The sequence below is a fragment of the Entelurus aequoreus genome, linkage group LG07 (assembly GCF_033978785.1).
Source record: "Entelurus aequoreus isolate RoL-2023_Sb linkage group LG07, RoL_Eaeq_v1.1, whole genome shotgun sequence".
NCBI classification, from domain to species: domain Eukaryota; kingdom Metazoa; phylum Chordata; class Actinopteri; order Syngnathiformes; family Syngnathidae; genus Entelurus; species Entelurus aequoreus.
This window is the reverse complement of record NC_084737.1, coordinates 40,900,200-40,923,487: the sequence shown is the minus strand read 5'-3', so window position 1 is coordinate 40,923,487 and position 23,288 is coordinate 40,900,200. Positions and strand designations below refer to the sequence as shown.

General features: G+C 41.7%; 2 protein-coding genes across 3 annotated transcripts in view; one reads left to right on the top strand and one right to left on the bottom strand.

Annotated features, from left to right (window-relative positions):
• eif2d (eukaryotic translation initiation factor 2D) overlaps positions 1 to 7,851 on the bottom strand; it is a 53,193-nt gene extending 45,342 nt beyond the window's left edge. For both annotated transcript variants that reach the window (XR_009826783.1, XM_062053620.1), the window contains exons 1-6: positions 7,584 to 7,851; positions 6,846 to 7,036; positions 6,663 to 6,746; positions 5,633 to 5,723; positions 5,442 to 5,549; positions 4,888 to 5,168 (exon numbers count right to left, since the gene is read on the bottom strand). Coding sequence is in view for 1 of the 2 variants with exons in the window: in XM_062053620.1 (XP_061909604.1) it covers positions 4,888 to 5,168; positions 5,442 to 5,549; positions 5,633 to 5,723; positions 6,663 to 6,746; positions 6,846 to 7,036; positions 7,584 to 7,639 (811 nt within the window). In the remaining variant the exon portion in view is untranslated. The remainder of the gene's footprint in view (positions 1 to 4,887; positions 5,169 to 5,441; positions 5,550 to 5,632; positions 5,724 to 6,662; positions 6,747 to 6,845; positions 7,037 to 7,583) is intronic.
• LOC133653869 (uncharacterized) overlaps positions 1 to 23,288 on the top strand; it is a 236,429-nt gene that overhangs the window by 95,239 nt on the left and 117,902 nt on the right. The gene's annotated exons all lie outside the window — the stretch shown is intronic.

The window sequence follows — 23,288 nt, the reverse complement described above, 5'->3', positions numbered from 1 at the left end:
TAGTGCTCTAAAATCTCTTGGTACACAGCTGCATTGACTCTGGACTTGATGAAACACAGTGGACCAACACCAGCAGCTGACATGGCTCCCCAAACCATTGCTGACTGTGGGAACTTCACACTGAATTTCAAGCAACTTGGATTTTGCTTCTCTCCAGCCTTCCTCCAGACTCTAGCGCCTTGACTTCCAAATGAAATACAAAACTTGCTTTTGTATGAAAACAGGACTCTGGACCACTCTGCAACTGTCCAGTGCTTCATTTCCATAGCCCAAGTCAGACGCTTCTAGAGATTTTAGAGCACTACATATAGAAGCATCCTGGGCATCCATAACACCTCAGCAATGCCACAGGCTGATTGCCTCCATGCCACGCCGCATTGATGCAGTAATCCGGGCAAAAGGATTCCCAACCAAGTACTGAGTGCATTAATTGACATTTTCAAATGTTTGATTTTGTTTTGCTGTTATAAATCTTATTTTTTTACTTGGTCTAAGGAAATATTCAAATTTTTTGAGATACGATTTTTGAGTTTTCTTAAGCTCTATGCCATAATCAGCCATATTAAAATAATAAAAGGCTTGCAATATTTCAGTTGATGTGTAATGAATCCAGAATGTATGACATTTTTGTTTTTATAATAATATATATATGTGTGTGTGTGGGTCTGTGTGTGTATATATATATATATATATATATATATATATATATATATATATATATATATATATATATATATATATATATATATACATATATATATATATATATATATTAGAGATGTCCGATAATATCGGCAGTCCGATATTATCGGCCGACAAATGCTTTAAAATGTAATATCGGAAATTATCGGTATCAGTTTCAAAAAATAAAATGTATGACTAAAACGCCTCTGTACGGAGTAGTACACCGACGTAGGGAGAAGTACAGAGTGCCAATAAACCTTAAAGGCACTGCCTTTGCGTGCCGGCCCAATCACATAATATCTGCGGCTTTTCACACACACAAGTGAATGCAACCCATACTTGGTCAACAGCCATACAGGTCACACTGAGGGTGTCCGTACAAACAACTTTAACACTTTTACAAATATGCGCCACACTGTGAACCCACACCAAACAAGAATGACAAACACATTTCGGGAGAACATCCGCACCGTAACACAACAGAACAAATACCCAGAACCCCTTGCAGCACTAACTCTTCCGGGACGCTACAATATACACCCCCCCGCTACCCCTTACCACCTCCACACACACCTCAACCCTGCACCCCCCCACCTCAACCTCCTCATGCTCTCTCAGGGAGTGCATGTCCCAAATTCCAAGCTGCTGCATGTTAAAAAAATGAATGCACTTTGTGACTTCAATAATAAATATGGCAGTGCCATGTTGGGATTTTTTTCCATAACTTGAGTTGATTTATTCTGGAAAACCTTGTTACATTGTTTAATGCATCCAGGGGGGCATCACAACAAAATTAGGCATAATAATGTGTTAATTCCATGACTGTATATATCGGTATCGGTTAATATCGGAATCAGTAATAAAGAATTGGACAGTATCGGAATATCGGCAAAAAAGCCATTATCAGACTATATATATATCTTTATAATCCCTGAATCGCACAAATTCCAGTAAACACAAAGATTTGTATTTTTAACAAATTCACAGACTGGAAAACATGACACAGCATGGCATTATAATAACAAAGCAAAAGGCCATTCTCCCATAAGAAATTGCCAAAAAAAGACTCAATAACTGGAAACAGGGGCAAACTAAGGTAAACGTTAAAAAACTAAACTAAAGGGGCAACTGTTTCCTGTATTTGGAGATTTTTCAGGTGGTATTTTACAATGACGTATGATTAATCAAAAACATTAAAAAACTGAATCACATTCTCAATTGTGCATATTGTACGCCTCAACGTTTTGTGTAAATCATTTACGTGAAGTACAATAAATATGGTAAAGGCACAGTTACTTTTTAACAGGTTTTATATACTAAGCTCTAATACTCTTTGGGACGGGGATGAGCGCAGTAAAAACATTATTCATTGTTAGGAATTTGATCAGGATTTATTTTTGAAACGGCAAATTGAGACAAAATAGAGTTCACTACACAAACAGCAGGGATGAGTATCGTCTACATTTTTATCGGTAGTAGTACCCCATTGGCACTTTTTTGTGACATCCAAGTTGAACTTCACTGTAATTTATATATTACAAACATGTAAATACAATGCTAAAGGGGACCTATAGTGATTTTTATTTATATTTAATACACATCCTTGTGGTCTACTCAAGATAATATGTATTGGCTATGCTTTTTTGTAACTATTGCCCCACAGTCACATTCATAACCCACTTTCTATGTATGTCTGCAATCGGTTCATGAGTGGAGGTGTTCTCTTTTGAATGCAAATGAAACCCTCCACATCCCACTCTTCAAAAGTATCACAATTCATCTTATGAAAATGTGCGCTGTTAAATCTATATTTTGATGACGCACATCACCGCTTTTATTCTTTTTCAGACACGTTCGAAAATAAACTTCATTTAACAGTACCGTAATTTCCGGACTATAAGCCGCTACTTTTTCCCCTCTTTCTGGTCCCTGCGGCTTATACAAGGGTGCGGCTTATTTACGGCCTGTTCTTCTCCGACACCGACGAAGAGGATTTCGGTGGTTTTAGTACGCAGGAGGAAGACGATGACACAATGATTAAAGACTGACTTTTCATATACCGGTAGGCTGGTTATTTTGATAACGTACAGGCGAGCACTTTGTATTACTTTGCACCGTTGTATTATTTGTACTCTGCACGAATGCTGTTCGCCATGTCAAAGATGTGAAAGTTTGATTGAATGATTGAAAGATTTATTGTTTATAAATGGGACGCTTTGCGTTTCCAAACAGTCATCTCTGTCCCGACAATCCCTTCTGTGGTAGCAGGAACCCCTATATACTACGGTAATTACACATCAAAACCCTGCAGCTTATAGTCGGGTGCGGCTTATATATGGAGCAATCTGTATTTTCCCCTAAGTTTAGCTGGTGCGGCTAATAGTCAGGTGCGGCTTATAGTCCGGAAATTACGGTATATAGATTCACCAATCACATCATTAGGTACACCTGCCCACTCTCTGATCGATACAGAACTGCATTTAAAAACGCAGCATTTTGCTGAAAATAATACTTTATCCTACCTTCTATTGTGTTTTCTCAAACTATGCGGTAATGTCGGACTGCAGGGATCACTGTTAGGTAAAGTAAAAATAGAGGACTTGAAAATGAAAAACTTCAGCCGGGGACCAAGGGGGCCCTTTTGGGGTTTCGGCAGGTGTTCGATTTTTTTTAAATGGCCCTAGAGCTTTTGTTTTCATGCATGAGAGTACGTATATAAATAGGCAACCTCAGTCAGGGAGAGGGGACTACAGAATTTTGACCGTGATTGCAGTACCATTTCTAGCCAAATTTTTACATATAGCTCCTTAATAAAGTACTTCTGATTCTGATTTAAGAGCTTTCCTGAATGTCAACGGAAGCACCAACACTGACCAAAACATAAGAAAGAAACCTGACTTGAACGGTACGCATTGTTTTATCAGTCTTATAAGGACATCTTAAAAAAACATCTGAAGTTTAGCGGCTATTCCAATTTTGTAAATGTCTGTCCTGACAGATCCGTTCAGTGTAAAAATGTGTAGTCAAACACGGACATATTTCGCTTGCATAAATCAGAGCAGGTGGGAACTTATGACACAAGAAGGAATAACACGGGACACTGCAGGCAACAGTCTAAGAGCCTGATGCAGAGGGAAGGATGCTAGCTGACAGCATATACTAGAAATGCCCACATACATAAGTACTTCTACTACAGTGTGACATCACACTATGCACACTGTTAAAAAAGACTGCAAAACACAGGATTCCAACACAGGTATTGAAAACTGCATGCAAACTCATGTCAACATGCATGAACCTGATCATTTAACAATTTGGCATTGTTTAAACATGAGTATCCAATATTGTAATACCATTTATAAGTCATATAAGACAAAAATCATAAAAAACCCTAATAGTAATAAATTGAGGTGAATGTGCAAAAAAATGTGTGTGTAAGCTATTTTACTGAAACCCTTATTGTGTCAGACAGGATCTAGCATGCAGTACTTTTATTGTGAAGGCCTGAAGTATGTTGTTGGTCTTTCCTTGCTTTCTTCTGCTGTGTTTTGACAAGAGACGAGTTTGTGTTCAGATAAAAACTACCTGTCGAGTTCCGGCCTGCCGTCCTTTCTTCACATAGAGCGTGCACAACATCAGTAGGCATCTTACAAGACTTACAGTCACACAAGATTTGAATGTATGAATGAATGTAACTCGCATTTTGTGCGATGGTGGATCTGATGATGGCTGTTGGCATTGAACAAATTAAAATTGAAGAAGAGCGTAAAACTCTGTGTGTCTGTTTGGATAGTTTCCCTAATGTGTCAATGCTTCCATTTAGGACCAAAATGAGGCATCGATAGCTACTTCTTTTTGTGGTCTGGTTACTACCGTGTACGTCGGCACCAGCGCTATTAAGGAACCAAGGTTTAGTACCTGTCCCTAACGTAATGCAGCCAGCAGGGACACCATCTATTCAGTCTCCACTGTGGCTGGTCCAAAGAACATGGCATCAAATTAAAAAAATCAAGATAGGGTCCATTCAGACAAAATATGGCACTGGTATTGCGACAGAATTACATTGTAAAAAAATATCTGTTAATTCATTGGGTTCACAATTTATTCAAAAGTCATGTTGAGTAATTGTCCCACATAAAAAAGACCAAAAAATGTATCTATAAACAGACCCATGTTTGTTTGAAAATATACTGAAACAGGTACCTTGTGGTGATTTATGATCATCCTGATTATTTTCCCCTTCTTCATTTGCTTTTTCCCACTCCTTCTTTCCTTCCTCCTGCTCAGCAAGGCTCAGCTCACCCACTCCAAAGCAGGTTTGATCTACAAGTGGCTCGCTTTGTCGCAGCTCCTGCTCTGCACTTCCATTGCCTTCCTCCTCTTCGTCTCCTTGCTCGTCATCCTCACATTCTTCATCATTCACAACAGGTTGTTTACCCTCTGGATCTGGTATAACGGGGGGACTACATTTTTCTCCAAAGGCCCTAGATAAAACATTAACACTGATTCAGCAACTAAAACTAATTGAACAGATCCCTAAACTACATTTGCGTGAAAAAGATGTATGCATGCCTCCACAACAAATGATAATACAGTACTACAACCCACTGAGCAGAGATGTGTCGTCATGGGAATATGCAAGGAACAATCAACCTAAATGATATCAAAGTGTGTGATCTTCTCACCCTCAGGCCAAACTATTCCTATATCAGCAATAGTCATTGAAGGTGTGGCAAGTAAAAAAAGAAACTACTCACCAGAGATGATCCATGTATGTATGCAAAATGCATACTCCTCGTCCTTTCATACCCAAACTGAGCATTTCTGCACTGGAAACTGCCGCTGTGCCAACTGCAACTGGAGCTCTGGAATTATTACAAGGAGTTATGTCAAGAACTGAAAAGGGTCTAAAAAAAAAAACCTTTTCAAAACCTTAAATGATCTGTACCTGTTATTGACAATTGTAACAGCACAGCAGTCTCCCTGCTTCAAGTCTGGGAGTCCGCTACAAGGCGGCACCACACCTGGAAGCATGAGATCTGTGGACAAAAAGTTATTCAGAAACTGTACATGCTTAATACAGTGATACAGTGCCCAGTGGTACAATACCTCAACTTAAGAGTGTTTCGAGATAAGGGCTGTCTCTCGGTTAATTTGTATGCTTTAAGTTGCAGGCAAACATTTGAGTTACAAGACATTCCACCATTAATTGGCGTAGCAAATGCCACAGTGAACAATGTAAGATCTGCTCAAAACAACCGGTCTTACTAGTTAGCATTAGCTTACAGCTAGAGATTTGTTTTTCAAAACATGGGAAGGACGAAAGTGAGTGTGAATGACAGTGCTGCAAAAAGTAGTGGATTGTATTCATTAAATTAAAGAAATCAAAACATGACCAAGCATTCAGCTAGCCAACTTGTTGTAGCAGTTGGAGCCAAGCATTGCTAGTCTGCACCATACTGAAGCAAAATGAGTTGATAACATCAGACAAAGATGTTGAAATAATAACGAAACGATGAACATTTATTAATGAAAAATTGGAGACATTGCTGATGGTTTGTTTCACGGTGAAGTAGTTAGAAAGAGATATCATAGAAGTCCATTCTCCATGGTATATGCTGTACATTATTATTACGTTCCTTCATAAAACTACTGAATTTGTGACTACTACATTTTATTGTAATGTTTTTTATACAATATTAATAATCTAAAAGTTTGTTTTTCTTTTTGAAAGGGCTGTAACATGTTAAAATTGTGATGTCCTGGGAGGGCCAAGCACAGATTAAATTGATTTCAATAAATCTAAATGCAAGATGTTGATTTGAGATACAAGTGTTTTGAGTTAAGAGCACCATCACAGACCCAACTAAATTGTATGTTGAGGTTCTATTGTATTCTAAATAAGAATACATCATATATGGTGATATTCATATGCATTTGTAAAATATGTCTTTACAGGCATTAAAAAATAAGCTTACCAGCTCCCCCAATCAACTTGTGAAGTACAGGAGGCCATGTCCTGAACGTTGGTAGAGCATCAGGGTAGCGCCAAAGCATATAGACTATTAAAAGATGAACATTCAGTTAAATAAATACATACATAGTTAATTTAAATTAAGTTACTAACATTTTTGTGAGACCAATTTGACTATTTACATTACCTGTAGGATACAGGTGTTTCTCCAGTTGAAAAAACAGTGGGTTTTTATGAAGAACATATAATGTCACCGTGTCTCCCTTGTGTGCGTAAATCTTCACAACATTTAATTCCTCTTTGTTGGGGACCACCTCAGTTAATTCATCAGAAGACAGGGAGGGAAAGGCTGCCGATATGTCAGCTTTAAGCTTTCTCCTAAAGACATAAAACAACTTAATGTCATGGAAATGAGACATATCCTTAAGAATGTTTTAAGGTAACATGTAAATACATATTCAAATGTAATTTATTTAGAGTCAAGACTGACAAACCCAATAGTCACTCTTGTTTTCTTCTGAATGGATGCTTAAATTATTAGCCGATTTTAGCATGAACGTACAATTTAACGTAGTGCCTATATGTGTGAGATGATTACCAACGAACTCACAAACTCAACAGTAATTAAATAAAGTTTCCTTCAATAGGGCACACTGGAGAAATTGCCAAACTAATTTGGATTTTAAAATACCATTAAACTGGGATGAAGATAATACATGTTTGTTTTGTACAGTGGGAAAATACACTACAAAACCTAAAATAATATATGGTTCAGATGTGCCGTTACACCAGCAGTTCCTGGACAAGCAAATAATAATGTTGCACTGTTACGGTGATTGTTGAACAGGCTTTTTTCTGTCTTTATGACAAAATGAGAGGGTGGGTATTTTAATAATAGCTAGCAATGAGCAAATGACTCACTCACCTATCCGATGCCTTCATTACGGTGTTTGATTTAACGCGAAACGGCTTGGTAAACATTTTATCATTCAATTCAAAAACGGTGATTTTAAATATGAATAGATGAAAGTATAGTTTGTAATATAATTTCAATTTAGAAAAATAAGTAGCATTGCACTTGAAAACTGCCAGCTGCTCCGCGTTGAGTATAATGGTCCGCCGTGTATTTACTTCCGACGTGAAACCACATCACCGCGTTTCCTTTCTTCTTCTTCTTCTCCTTTTGTTTAATGGCGGTTGGCAAGCAACCTTCTGGTGTGAATTACCGCCACCTACTGAAATGGAGTGTGAACCGAGGTGGATCCCTACTCTATATTATTTTATTTAACCCCGTGTTTTTTAAATATGTGTATAATGCTTTATAACCTATATGTTCTGAGTGCAATCCTAAAATATCTCCCACTGCTAACCTAATCTTCTCTTTCGCTAACTTACTTTCCAGTATTTCGCTTTCTCAATTGTATTTCCTACAATGTATGAAAACATGTCCTACACTTTCTCTCTGATGGCAGAGAGTGTGTCCCTTTCAATTTCAATGAACTATTTAAATATGTATGTGAAGTGAAGTGAATTACATTTATATAGCGCTTTTTCTCAAGTGACTCACAGCGCTTTACATAGTGAAACCCAATATCTAAGTTACATTCAAACCAGTGTGAGTGGCACTGGGAGCAGGTGGGTAAAGTGTCTTGCCCAAGGACACAACGGCAGTGACTAGGATGGCGGAAGCGGGGATCGAACCTGCAACCCTCAAGTTGCTGGCACGGCCGCTCTACCAACCGAGCTATACCGCCCCAATGTCCTAATCTCATTCTAGTAATAATGTCTTCTTCCTTCCTATTTCTATTGCCTCCTCTCATTACACCTACTCTCCACTGGACTTTGTAATACTCCCTACCTTTTGTTTCCTTATTCCAATTATCCTGCCACTTTTTATTGTGTTCTATCTTAATTATGTTCTTCACTTCTTCTTTACTGTGCTTAATCTCCATGTTTACTTCTGTTGTAGTGGTTGCTTGTTTTGCGTACCTATCTGCTAACTCGATGCCCACAACTCCTACATGAGCAGGAACCCAGGGAAATGTTACCTAAGCTGACCATACGTCCTCTTTTCCCCGGACATGTCCTCTTTTGAGGGCGTGTCCGGGGTGTCCGGGTGGGGTTTTTTAAATGCCTCAAATGTCCGGCATTTTGAATTAGGGTTGCGTGTCTTTTCATTGTACGTCCAGGGTTTGTCACGGCCAGGGAACCTCATCTGTTCGTTCTGACGAACGCACCTCGGGACACGTCCACGGCCGCGGCGCACATCCAGGGACGCGCGTCTCCGCCCTGCAGCTGCCACCAGCTGCAATCATTTACTGGCAATCGGCACACTTGCCTGTAAGGAAGGAGCTGCCTACATAATAAATCTTTGTATATACTGCCCTCTGGTGTCTGAGCCGTCACCTCCCTTAGTCCAACTACAACAGGGTAACTTAAACAAAACAAACTGAAGGTGTGTGCGCACGCAGAAAAATTTGTGAGGGAGGGGCAGAGACACAGAGCGAGAGAGCTAGTGAGTGAATTCAGAGACCATACTTGCCAACCTTCCCGTTTTTAGCGGAAGACTCCCGGTATTCAGCGCCTCTCCCGATAACCTCCCGGCAGACAAGAGACAGACAAACATGCCGAAACGTAAATACAATTTCACGGAGGATTTGCGAAAAAAGTATTCGTGTTTTCGTACTGGCCGTGACACATGGGAAGCAGAATGCACCGTGTGCAAAGCAGGAACGTACGTATCTTTGGCAAATAAAGGGGCTAAAGATCTACAAGCCCATATTGACACTAAAAAGCACAAAACAGCTGTGCAGGGCGAGAGCTCGTCTACTAAATTGACAGAGTACTTTGTGCGACCTGGAAAAGGAGAAGACGTTGTAAACGCAGCAGAGGGTGTTTTAGCATTCCACACAGTCAAACACCATAACAGTTACAGGTCGATGGATTGCACCAGTGCTTTGCTGAAAAAAGCATTCCCAGACTCAGACACGGCAATAAAGTTTTCAAGTGCACGCACCAAAACAGAGGCGATTGTCAACAGTGTTATAGCGCCCCACAGCATCGACATTGCGCTAGAGGCGCTCAAAGAAATAAAGTACTGTGGCATCGCTACAGATGGGAGTAACCATGGTGCAGTGAAAATATTCCCAATCATAATCCAGTATTTTGACTGGAAGAAAGGTGGTGTACAATCAACATTGCTTGAGGTCAAAGACACACCTAATGAGACAGCGGACACCATTGGTTTGATTGTAAGATACATCCTCAGATGCACTGGGACACATCCTCAGTGATGTGCCTGAGATCACCGGGGGTTTTGGGTCTTTCAACATCATACCCCCTCCCTCAGGTGACCCAGCCAGGGTTGATCAGACCCCAGCTTGTGTCCCAGTAGCATTGGCCCACAGTTCGCTCCTCCTGATCCAAAGCTATCTAGAGGCTCTCTCTGCTGCCTCCATGGTGGTCTTGATGGCCTTCCTTTTCCCATCACCTGTGATGCCAAGTAGTGTGAACGCCTTGCACAGTGAGCGGCCAGCAAAGCCTCTACATCCCACTTCGATGGGCTCACAGCGTGCCCTCCAGCCTCCTCTACGGCATTGCTCGACTAGCTCCTGGTACTTTGACCGCTTCCGTTCGTTTGCCTTCTCTATGCGATCCTCCCAAGGAACTGTCAGCTCTATCAGTAGCACCTGCCGTGAAGATACTGATGTAAGCAAGATGTCTGGCCTCAACGAAGTTGTTGTAACATAGTCTGGAAACTTGAGCTGCTTGCCCAAGTCCACTCGAAGATCCCAGTCCAATGCTGAGGTGAGGAGCCCGGCTGCTAGTTTGGGCTGTGACTGTGGCTGCTCTCCAGCCCTGACAAAGGCAATTCTCCTATTGCCAAGTTGTTGCTTGCTGCTGTTGTTTTTGGCCACGGCTTTAGCTATGGCTTCAGCAACGGTCTTCAGCACCTGGTCGTGCCGCCAGCGGTAGCGGCCCTCCCCCAGAGCTTTAGAGCAGCTGCTTAGGATGTGCTCCAGCGAGCCTTTCCTGGAGCACAGCACACAGGCTGGAGAGTCAATCATGCCCCAGAGATGGAGATTGGCTGGGCTGGGTAGGACGTCGTAGACAGCTTGAACCATGAACTTAATGCGCTTGGGTTCAGCCAGCCTGATCTCAGACCAGGTCACCCTCCTCTCCAGTGCACCCTCCCACCTTGTCCATGCTCCCTGCTGCTGCATACCCACCATCCTGCTGGTTCGTTCCTCCTCAACCTCTGCACGCACCTCCTTCAGGACTAGCTGGCGTTTGTCTTTGCCACGTGCCTTCTCATAGTGAGGTTGGGGGTAGGCTCCCAGCCCAGCACGGCCTGTTGCCACCGTGCCCACCAGGGCCCTATGTCTCAGCCGAGACTCAGCAACCTCCAGGCTTTCCTGAGCCCTCCACTTCCTGCCAGTTCGCACCACGATGCCTGCTGATGCCACTTTAGAGTCCTTGGAGTCACAATAGAGCAAAGCCTCTCGAGTGCGAGAGACCCTGAACTCCTCATCCAGGCTACTGAAGGGGAGCTGGAGCTTGTTGGTCTTCCCATACAGTGCTGTGCTGCACAGGCTGCGTGGAAAGCCCATCCATCGGCGGAGGTAGCTGCTGATCTTCCTCTCCAGAGTCTCCACTGTTGACAGAGGAACCTCATACAACAACAGAGGCCAGAGTATTCCAAGACGCCATGCTGGTAAATCCACGCCTTAAACCGGTCAGGTAAGCCAGACTTGTCTACAGCCGATAACCACTTCCCCAGTTATTTGCTGGTTGTTTGGATTGCTGCAGTATCCCTGAGACTACAGTCGAAAACCTTACCCAGGCTCTTGACCGGTTTCTCGGTGATAGATGGGATTGCTGTGCCATCCACGAAGAAGCGGAACTTGTCTGCCAGTTTCCCCTTCTTCAGAACCATCGACCTGGATTTAGTTGGTTTAAAGCTCATTCTTGCCCAGGAGATGAGCTTTTCCAGGCCCTGGAGTATCCATCTAGCGCCGGGCACTGATGTAGTTGTGACAGTGAGATCGTCCATAAAGTCTCTGATGGGGGGCTGTCGAGTTCCAGACTTCGACAGAGGGCCTCTGCATTCCGTTTCAGCTGCCTTGACTACCATGTTCATGGCTAGGGCAAAGAGGCAAACTGAGATTGTACACCCAGTTATAATGCCTCTTTCAAGCCTGTGCCAATCTGATGTTATGCTCCCAGAAGTGACCCTGAGCCTGAAGTTCCCGTAGTAATTCAGGATGAGGTCTTTGATCTTCTTGGGTACATGATGTCGGTCCAGGGTAGTCTCCACGAGCTTGTGGGGTATGGAGCCGTACGCATTGGCAAGGTCAAGCCAAAGCACAGCAAGGTCTCCCTTACCCTCCCGCGCCTCCCTGATCAGCCGGGAAACTACACCGGTATGTTCCAGGCATCCTGACACACCTGGGATTCCACCTTTCTGGACCGAGGTGTCGATGTAGGCATTCTTGAGGAGGAAGTCAGTCAACCTTCTGGAAAGGATGCTGAAGAAGATCTTTCCCTCAACGCTAAGGAGCGAGATGGTCCTGAACTGCTCCAGCTTGGTGGAATTTTCATCTTTAGGTATCCAAACACCCTCAGCCTGCCTCCACTGGTCTGCAACAGTTCCTCTGCGCCAAATCACTCGCAGGATCCTCCAAAGGATTCTAAGGAGTTCCGGGCATCGCTTGTACACCTTGTAGGGTACTCCACTGGGTCCTGGAGCTGAACTGGCTCTGGCTGCAGTAACAACCTCCTGGATTTCCTTCCAGGTGGGCTCGCTGGTGATGAATTTGACAGTGGGAGATGGTATGTCCAATAAGGCACTGAAAGGCCCTAGCTCTTCCTCTCTTTCAGGCTCGCTCAGGTTGTTTTTCAAGAAGTTGTTAACTTCTTCTTTGGAGCAAACTAGACGCCCACTGTGCTTCTGCCCCAACAGCTGTTTGATAAATCCAAATGGATTAGCTATGAATGCAGTTCGCTTCCTGGCTCTCTCTCTCCTGCGCCTCCTATGCCATTCAGCTCTACGGAGGGTCGTCAGTTTCTTCCTGATGATGTTCCGGAGTTCAGCCAATGGCGCTTTCTCCTCCTCAGATGCTGCCTTGTACTGCCTTGCCAGGGACCGGAGCTCCTGCCGCAGTTGATGGATCTGTTCTGCCCTTCGGTTCATGGTGTAGTTGGAACTGATGGGCTTGTCCTCTTCCACACCGAACCTCTCTGCTCCATAAGAAACAATGATGGTGGTCATGGTCTGAAGCCGTCTGTCGACATCCCCTTTGGCTATTGATTCGATGATTCTGGCTGTGTGCTCGTCGAATTGGTGCCACACTTTGTGTTGGCTTGCAGGAGGCCACTTGATACGAGACTGCTTAATTACTTTGCTGGGAGCTGGAGGGTTTATCACATGGAGGTTCTGGGCTCTGTGGGGTGTCTCCCGGCCGGGCTCCTCCGTCGTCTCACCAGGACTCGTTCCTGTGCGCTGTGTGTCACTCTCCTGCACCAAGCATTTCATTCGACCCTGATGGATTTTTAGGCCATGCTCGTTCTTGAGGCTCTTGCCACAGATGCATCTTACGGTTGTCATTGTCGTTAAGCCGTTTGCTGAAGTCGTCAACGTTGGATCCGTCCTGTTGGGGAACTCATCCTCCCCCCCTCTCGGGTTCCCCTGGGGGTATTTCTCAGTAGGTCGTTCTGTAGCTTAGTTGCGTTTCTCCCTCACGGAAGATGCAGGTTGGGATGCTACCCCTTGCTGCCCCGGTCGCCGTCTTTCCGAGCTGTCAATTGTCTCTCTTGCAAACTTGTTGATTGAAACACTGAGAAAAAATGTATAGCATTTACTGGTGACAACTGGAACACAAACTTCGGAGGAATCAGACGTGATGAAGGGGAGAAGAATGTGTATGCAAATTTGAAGAAGCTGCTCCAGAATAAGACGCTGATCGGTGTGGGTTGCCCAGCACACATAATGAACAATTGTGTCCATCATGGTGCAGACACACTTGATATTGAAATTGAGAATATCATGTTCAAAATCTACCAGTACTTCCACATTTACAGTGTGCGCACTGAGAGTTTGAAGGAGTACTGTGACTTTGTAGATGTTGAATACAGAAAGCTCCTTTCCCACAGCAAGACATGTCATTATTCCCTGGAATCGAGAGGCTGCTGCAGATGTTTCCAGCATTAAAGGGATACCGGTATTTTATGTCACAGGAAAAAACACCTGTAATGATCAAGAGGTTTTTTGAAAATGAATTCAGTGAAATTTACCTCTGGCACATGCATTCACTCATGTGTGTGTTCCACTCACCCATTAAAGAAATGGAAAAGGAAAATAATTCCATTGTTGAAGTGCGTAACATCTTGCAGAGAGTCCACACAACACTTGAGGAACGGCAGAGAAACAACTTCATGTCCCTGAAAGTTAAGGGACTCCTGGGACAGAAGCGCACAGATGGGCATGGAAAATAATGTGAACAGTTCTATGCTGATGTGTAGGGTCTCTACAGTGCATGCCTGCAGTATCTCCAGAAGTGGATGACACCCATGGAAGAATTCACCCCATTCATGTGGATGGATCTGAGTCAGACACCTAGTTGGAATGATGTGGAAGCCTGCATCAAGTACCTCGGAGAAAAGTGGGTGCCAATTGATGATGCCAAGTGTTTTGATCAGGTCACCAATCTCAAGAAATTCACTGAGAGTAGCAACAGTGATGGAGAGTTCAATGGCATGCAAGTGCACCAGAAGTGGTGCAAATATTTTGAGAAGGCCAAAAGCATTGCATGTTACTCAGAGCTGCTGAAGATTGCACAGTTTGTCTTTGCCCGTCCTTCTCACAATGCAAATGTTGAGAGGGTTTTCTCACTGATGCAGAGCCAGTGGACCAAGGAAAAGAGCAGGTTGTCTGTTGAGTCATTGAAAGGGCTTCTATTTGTACAATACAACTTCAAAGAAACATCCTGCACAGACTTCCATGCTTATTTGATGAGCAACCGGAAACTGCTGGGGAAAATAAGCTCTTCAGCTAAATATGCATGGGCAAACAAGGAAGGCCAGGGAGACGAGGATGAAGACCCGGGAGATGAAGAGGAAAACCAAGGAGATAAGGCCAAGACGACTAAATAAGAAGAAACGCAATACACTACTTCTCCTTTTTTTTGTTTTAAATGTTGACTCTGCATTATTTTTTTTATTTTTTTTTACAGAAGCCTAAAATAATTGGCTCAGAAATGCTACCTCTGTTTTTGTTGTTTTAACTGATTTGTGAAATACTCTTCACCTATGGTGTATTCTCTGAAAACATCTGTTTTTGTTTCAAATGTTTTGAGGCATTATTTATATTTTTTACATTAGAACGGTCCACTAGACTGAGAAGAGACATTTTAAAGAATGGGCTGTTACCTGTTTTTTGTTTAAATATAATTAACCTGTTTTGAGGCATTATTTATGTTTATATTATATACAATAGGTTATTTTGAATATTGCTACCTCTGTACTTTTTCTAAAACTGTGAATGTTACAGAATATAAGTGTGACTTGTTTTTTTATATTGTCAACAGAGGAGAAACAATGCTTTATTTAAATAAATATATTATTTATAAAGCAAGTTCAAGTATCATTGGCAAATTTTCACCTAGCCCCGGCCTTGGCGTGCTGTCCGCCTTGGCACGCATATATGTGTCCTCTTTTTGGGATTTCAGAATATGGTCAGCCTATGTTACCACACCTCCCACTTTATTTATTCTGCAGATTGCCTGAACTATTTCATAAACTAAATCTTGTCTTGTTTCTGATGCTGTTTTTTATGCTCATCAATGCACTGCTGGAGTCCGAGCACAGGACTGCTTTTGTTGCTTTATTTTCCTCTATCCAATTAACTGCCATATAAATTGCAACCAATTCCCCCGTAAAAACAGATAACTTATTATTGATTGTTTTATTTAATCTGTTTCCTTGTGGGATAACTGCTGCAGCTCCTACTTTATTACTTGTAGTTTTGATGCATCTGTGTATACCATGATATTGTCTAAAAACGTTTCCTCAATCCATTGTTCTACCTGGTAACTATTTAAATTTATATTCTTTGATAATTGCATATTTACATTTGGGTTGTCATACATCCACGGCGGAATTACAGGGATTGGTACTCAGTGTTGGGACTAACGCGTTACAAAGTAACACGTTACTGTAACGCCGTTAGTTTCGGCGGTAACTAGTAATCTAACGCGTTATTTTTTATATTCAGTAACTCAGTTACCGTTACTACATGATGCGTTACTGCATTATTTTACGTTATTTTTTATGTAGTATCGGCTAGAAACTGAAGATCTGAGTGTGTTTTATTGTAGCGCTCCGGTGGAAAAGAAGAGGCGCTTTGTGTGGGTGGGGGCGGGGGGGCTCTCATACCGTAGTCGAGGGGCGCAGGGGAGACGTATATGTACTAATAACCTTCACTTTACCCGGAAGAGGGTCTTTACAGCTGAGGGTGAATGACGAGCCCGGCGGTTTGTTGCAACTTTGTGACTTTATTGGACGCAGCCATCCACCAAGCTAGAGAACCTGCATGCACTCACTGTCGCCGCTCCCTCACTTCTCTCGCCCACTCACTCACTGACGTCACTCACCTCTCATGCTGTCATATTTTAAAGGGCCACACACACACACACATACGCTACTCTCATAACAACTAACATGACATCATGGTGAAGCCAGAAGTCGAGTGTCTTAACATTCTCACTACTTTTCTTTTGTCGAGCACAAAGAAAATAACATTTTAGTTAAATGTAAGTTGTGTCTTGGATCAAAGATCCTATCTACTTAAAGTTAAAGTTAAAGTGCCATTATGTTGCAGCTATTTAAAATAGTTTTGTCAATTTGTTCTGGCCTGAAATAAATTGGCCCTTTGAAACATATCTTTGTCTTTGTGTGTTGTATGTAGAGCACATTGTTTGTGTGTTGTATGTAGACCACATTGTTTGTGTGTTGTACGTAGACCACATTGTTTGTGTGTTGTATGTAGACCACATTGTTTGTGTGTTGTATGTAGACCACATTGTTTGTGTGTTGTATGTAGACCACATTGTTTGTGTGTTGTATGTAGACCACATTGTTTGTGTGTTGTATGTAGACCACATTGTTTGTGTGTTGTATGTAGACCACATTGTTTGTGTGTTGTACGTAGACCACATTGTTTGTGTGTTGTATGTAGACCACATTGTTTGTGTGTTGTATGTAGACCACATTGTTTGTGTGTTGTATGTAGACCACATTGCTTAGCAGAGTTCAGTGATGCAAATGCATGTCAAGTTGATCAACACATTGTATTATTCTCTAGTGCAATAACAGTACTGAAATGAAGGCAAAGGGCATTAATGGGAGCCTTAAAAAAAAATGGGGAAAAAAATAAGTAACTAAATAGTTACTTTTCACAGTAACGCATTACTTTTTGGTGTAAGTAACTGAGTTAGTAACTGAGTTAGTAACTGAGTTACTTTTTAAATAAAGTAACTAGTAATTGTAACTAGTTACTGGTTTTCAGTAACTAACCCAACACTGTTGGTACTGTAGGGCTAACTTTAATATTGTCAATTTGAGCTTTTTCACATATGTCTCCTATTATCCACCCAAAACTATTCTTTTTTTTCTTCTCTTTTTCTTGGCAGTTTAGTAACACTTGAGTTGGATGTCCTTGCTTGGACCCTTTTAAGTTTGCCCAATAAACTGCTGACAGTTGATCTCTTCTCATGTTTAAAGGTTTTTCATTAATTTCTTCTTGTAATGCTGCAACTGGGGTTGATTTTGTAGCTCCACAACACAACCTTAATGCCTGTGACTGCATCCTGTCTATTTTCCCAAGTAATGTTTTTGAAGCAGATTGGTAAATGATGCATCCGTAATCAATAACAGATCAAATTAAAGTAACATGTATTGCTTTCAATGTCTGCCTATCAGCCCCCCAATCTTTACCCCTCAAAGCCCTCATTATATTTAACACCTTTTTACTTTTCTCCACTATTTTGCTGATGTGGGTTGACCAGTTAATATATTTATCAAACCATATTCCCAAATATTTAAATACTTGTACCACTTTTATATATTCTCCATAGAGTTTAATTTGGAGCTTGTTTTGAACTTTCCTCTTTGTAAAATTTATGACTTTAGTCTTTCCAACAGAGAATCTTAAACCCCAAGCTGTTCCACATTCTTGAACATTATTTACCGCTTTTTAAATCTTCTTTTCTATATGATTTATATTTATACCTCTCTTCCACATCACTCCATCATCAGTAAACGGTGCCACCTCCATTAACCCTTCCACTTCACTAAACACTTCATCTATCATTATGGAAAATAGTATTGGACTTATTATACTCCCTTGCGGGGTCCCAGCGTTTCCTTTCCATTGTTGGAGGACAGAAACAAACAGCGAACATTCTTCTTCTTCTCTCTCTTTTAATGGCAGTTGGCAAGAAAGGTTGTGAAGCGCATTACCGCCACTCACTGATATGGACAGTCAATCAATCAATCAATCAATGTTTATTTATATAGCCCTAAATCGCAAGTGTCTCAAAGGGCTGTACAAGCCACAACGACATCCTCGGTACAGAGCCCACATACGGGCAAGGAAAACTCACCCCAGTGGGACGTCAATGTGAATGACTATGAGAAACCTTGGAGAGGACCGCATATGTGGGTAACCCCCCCCGTCCCCCCTCTAGGGGACAGTGAAACAAGATGGAACCCTACTCTAAATGATTCTATTTAACCCTGTCATTCTTAAAATGTATGTATTGATTTTTACCATACATGTTCCGTATTCAACCTTAATATATCGTCCACTGTTAAACTACTCCACTTTCACCAACTTTTTATTATTTTCCTATCTCTGTTATATGTCATTATTATATTACATGCTCTAGATCAGGGGTCGGCAACCTTTACCACTCAAAGAGCCATTTTGGCAAGTTTCACAAATTAAAGAAAGTAATGGGAGCCACAAAAATTTTTTTTAAATTTAAAATGAAAAACACCGAATACAAAGCTTAAATGCTTTGTGCTGTGTTAACCAGGGGTCTCCGACACACGCACCGGCACGCACTTTAATGTGGAAATTTGATGTTAGTGCAGCCCGCGAGTTTTGAATGAATGGCGCTTGATAGCGTCATACTTGCCAACCCTCTCATTTTTCCCGGGAGACTCCCGAATATCAGAGCGTGATGACACTGCATTTGGCGCCCTCTACAGTCTGCCCTAACAGTGTACCTACTCGACCACACGTAAAATGCAATTTCAGCTCGCTCACGTAAGTGACAGCAAGGCGTACTACCTCAGCAGCCACACATCTTACACTGACGGTACCAATACCCAGAATCCCATGCAGCCCTAACTCTTCCGCTCTACCAACGCACGGAGAGGGGGGGGGTTGATGTGTGGGGGGATTTGGTGGTAGCGGGGGTGTATAATGTAGACCGGAAGAGTTAGGGCTGCATGGGATTCTGGGTAATGGTTGTGTTGTGTTTATGTTGTGTTACGGTGGGATGTTCTCCAGAAATGTGTTTTTCATTCTTTTTTGGTGTGGGTTCACAGTGTGGCGCATATTTGTAACGTAAAAATGTTAAAGTTGTTTGATACGGCTACCGTCAGTGTAAGCTGTGTGGCTGATGAGTAAGTATGCTTTGCTGTCTCCTGTGTGTGCAAGTAATAACAACATGCAACATGTGGCTGGACTGGCACGCCGTATGTATGTAAATGCTATAGAGGACAATTACTGCAGTGCAATTAGGGCACGCCCTTTATTTAGTAATCAGAGTGTAAATAGGATTATTTTTTCCCTGGGAGTAATCTATGAGAGACACTGAGATCCATAAGTCTCCTGGGAAAATCGGGAGGGGTCGGCATGTATGTAGCTGAGCCGCATCAGAGTGGTCAAGGAGCCGCATGCGGCTCCGGAGCCGCGGGTTGCCGACCCCTGCTCTAGATTCTCTATTTGATTACAATGATCAAACGCCCGTGTATAATGTTTCCCTATTAATTTCAATGAGCTATTGAGATATGTGTCCTAACCTCATTCTTGTAATAATATTATCCTCTTTCCTATTTATATTGCCTCCTCTTATTACTCCCACACTCCTCTGGACTTTATACTACTGCCTCCCTTTTGCTTCTTTACTCCAACTATCCTGCCATTTTTATTAAGTTATTTCTTAACTATACTTTTCACTTTTTTATTTATAAATAGTTGATTTATATAGGCTAGTAAGGTAAAGTTTTGTACCTGACAAGTTTCGGCTATCTTGCTTCTGTAGCCTTCCTCAGCTACCTTACTAGCCTATATAAATCAACTATTTATAAATACACATTAGTAGGCTAAATGAACCTCTTTAACATATACTTTTCACTTCTGTTTTACTGTGATTGATATCCATGTTTATTTCAGTATTAGTTGTTGCTTGCTTTGCATATGTATCTGCTAGTTCGTTCCCCTCAACTTCTACGTAAGCAGGTACCCCCAGAAATAATAAAAAATATTACCTTAATTTACCCTAAATATTGTTTGTACTATTTCCTATGTTAAATCCTGCATTGTTTCAGAAGCTATGTTTGCTATGCTGATTAATGCACAATAGAATCCGAGCACATGACTACTTTTCTTGCTTTATTTTCCTCTATCCAATTAACTGCAATGTAAATTGCTCCTAATTCCCCCTTAAAAACTGATACGTTGTCGCTAATTCTTTTATTCAATACTATGCTTTTTTGTGAAATAACTGCTGAAAGATCTACTTGATTATTTATAGTTTTCGATGCGTCTGTATATATTTTGACATGTTCTGAATAATTATCCTCAATGATTTTTTTCTATCTGATAATGACTTAGACTTGTATTCTTTAACAATTGCCCCCTACCCCCAGCCCCCAATATTTACTCCTCAAAGCCCTCTTTACATTCAACACCTTTTTACTTTTCTCTTCCTAATTATTTAAACACATGTACCTTTTCTATATTATCTCAATAACGTTTAATCTGAAACTTGTTTTGAACCTTCCTTTTTGTAAAATTCTTGACTTTGGTCTTCCTAACTGAAAATCTTACCGACCAGGCCTGGCCCTAACCAATCTGGCGCCCTAGGCAAGATTTTAGGTGGCGCCCCCCCACATCGGCAGTGAAGTGTATATACTCACAAGAAACCGAATAGCTTTGTCTTTGACCTTTTTTTTTACTTAAAGAAAGCAAATTAACATATTATATGAGAATGTTATGCTATGATTATCTTTAACCGAATCACAGCAGTGCTCAAATTAATGATGTAACAAATAATATTTCTATTAAATAGGGCTTTACTTTGCATTTTAATTAACGTGGGAATATTTTTTGTATTTAGAAATAATAGTACCAACTTTTTTTTTTCTTTTTTTTCTCTCCAACATTTGTGGCACTGGCGTGGCGCCCCCTGATGGACGGCGCCCTTAGCATTTGCCTATACGGCCTATGCCACAGGCCGGCCCTGCTACCGACCACGCAGTCTGATAGTTTATACTGTATATCAATGATGAAATCTTAACATTGTAACACATGCCAATACGGCCTGGTTAACTTATAAAGTGCAATTTTAAATTTCCCGCTAAACTTTCGGTTGAAAACGTCTATGTATGATGACGTATGCGCGTGACGTCACGGAGTGAACGGAAGTATTGGGACACGATTGTGTCCCAATACAAACAGCTCTGTTTTCATCGAAAAATTCCACAGTATTCTGGACATCTGTGTTGGTGAATCTTTTGCAATTTGTTTAATGAACAATGAAGACTGCAAAGAAGAAAGCTGTAGGTGGGATCGGTGTATTAGCAGCGGTCTACAGCAACACAACCAGGAGGACTTTGAGATGGATAGCAGACGCGCTACTGTGAGTACAGCTTTGGCTTCCAAACATTTGATCGCTTGCCCGTACGTGCGTGGCGCTATGTGCATGTCACGTACGTAACTTTGGGGAAATATATGTTTCTTGCCGACTCTGATGGCGGCCAGGGTGTCGTCGAAAGCTACAATGCCCGCCGTCTCCGGGCCGCCGACCGCATCGGTGATCAGGTGAAGTCCTTCGTCGCGCCGTCGATCGCTGGAACGCAGGTGAGCACGGGTGTTGATGAGCATATGAGGGCATTGTTTTATGTTTTTAGCACAGCTCTGTCGAGGTCCCTTAGCTAAGTTAACTTCAATGACGTCGTCAGCAACAACATTGTTAAGCTTTGCCAGGCTGGAAAGCATTAACCGTGTATTTACATGTCCATGGTTTAATAGTATTGTTGATTTTTTGTCTATCCTTCCAGTCAGGGGTTTATTTCTTTTATCAGTGAATTCTCAGAGTTCGTTGCTGATCTAGTGACGCACGCCGACAATATAATCATAATGGGGGACTTTAATATCCATATGAATACCCCATCGGACCCTCAGTGCGTGGCGCTCCAAACCATAATTGATAGCTGTGGTCTTACACAAATAATACATGAACCCACGCATCGCAACGGTAATACAATAGATCTAGTGCTTGTCAGGGGTGTCACCACCTCCAAAGTTATGATACTTCCATATACTAAAGTAATGTCCGATCACTACCTTATAAAATTTGAAGTTTTGACTCTTTGTCAACAAGCTAATAATAATAATAACTGCTATAGCGGCCGCAACATTAATGCTGCCACAACGATGACTCTTGCTGACCTACTGCCTTCGGTAATAGCACCATTCCCAAATTATGTCGGCTCTATTGATAAACTCACTAACAACTTTGACGATGCCTTGCGCGAAATTATTGATAGTATAGCACCGCTAAAGCAAAAAAGGGCCCCTAAAAGGCGCACCCCATGGTTTACAGAAGAAATTAGAGCTCATAAATTATCATGTAGAAAACTGGAACGCAAATGGCGCGCGACTAAACTTGAGGTTTTCCATCAAGCATGGAGTGATAGTTTAATAACTTATAAACGCATGCTTACCTTAGCTAAAACTAAATACTACTCAAATCTCATCCGCCTCAACAAAAACGATCCTAAATTTCTGTTTAGTACAGTAGCATCGCTAACCCAACAAGGGACTCCTCCCAGTAGCTCCACCCACTCGGCAGATGATTTTATGAATTTCTTTAATAAGAAAATTGAACTCATTAGAAAGGAGATTAAAGACAACGCATCCCAGCTACAACTGGGCTCTATTAACACAAATACGACTGTATATACGACGGACACTGCCCTCCAAAATAGTCTCTCTATTTTTGATGAAATAACATTAGAGGAATTATTACAGCGTGTAAGTGGGATAAAACAAACAACATGTTTACTTGACCCACTTCCTGGGAAACTTATCAAGGAACTGTTTGTATTATTAGGTCCATCAGTGTTAAATATTATAAACTTATCACTTTCCTCCGGCACTGTTCCCCTAGCATTCAAAAAAGCGGTTATTCATCCTCTGCTCAAAAGACCTAACCTCGATCCTGACCTCATGGTAAACTACCGACCGGTCTCCCACCTTCCGTTTATTTCCAAAATTCTCGAAAAAACTGTTGCACAGCAGCTAAATGAACACTTAGTGACTAACAATCTCTGTGAA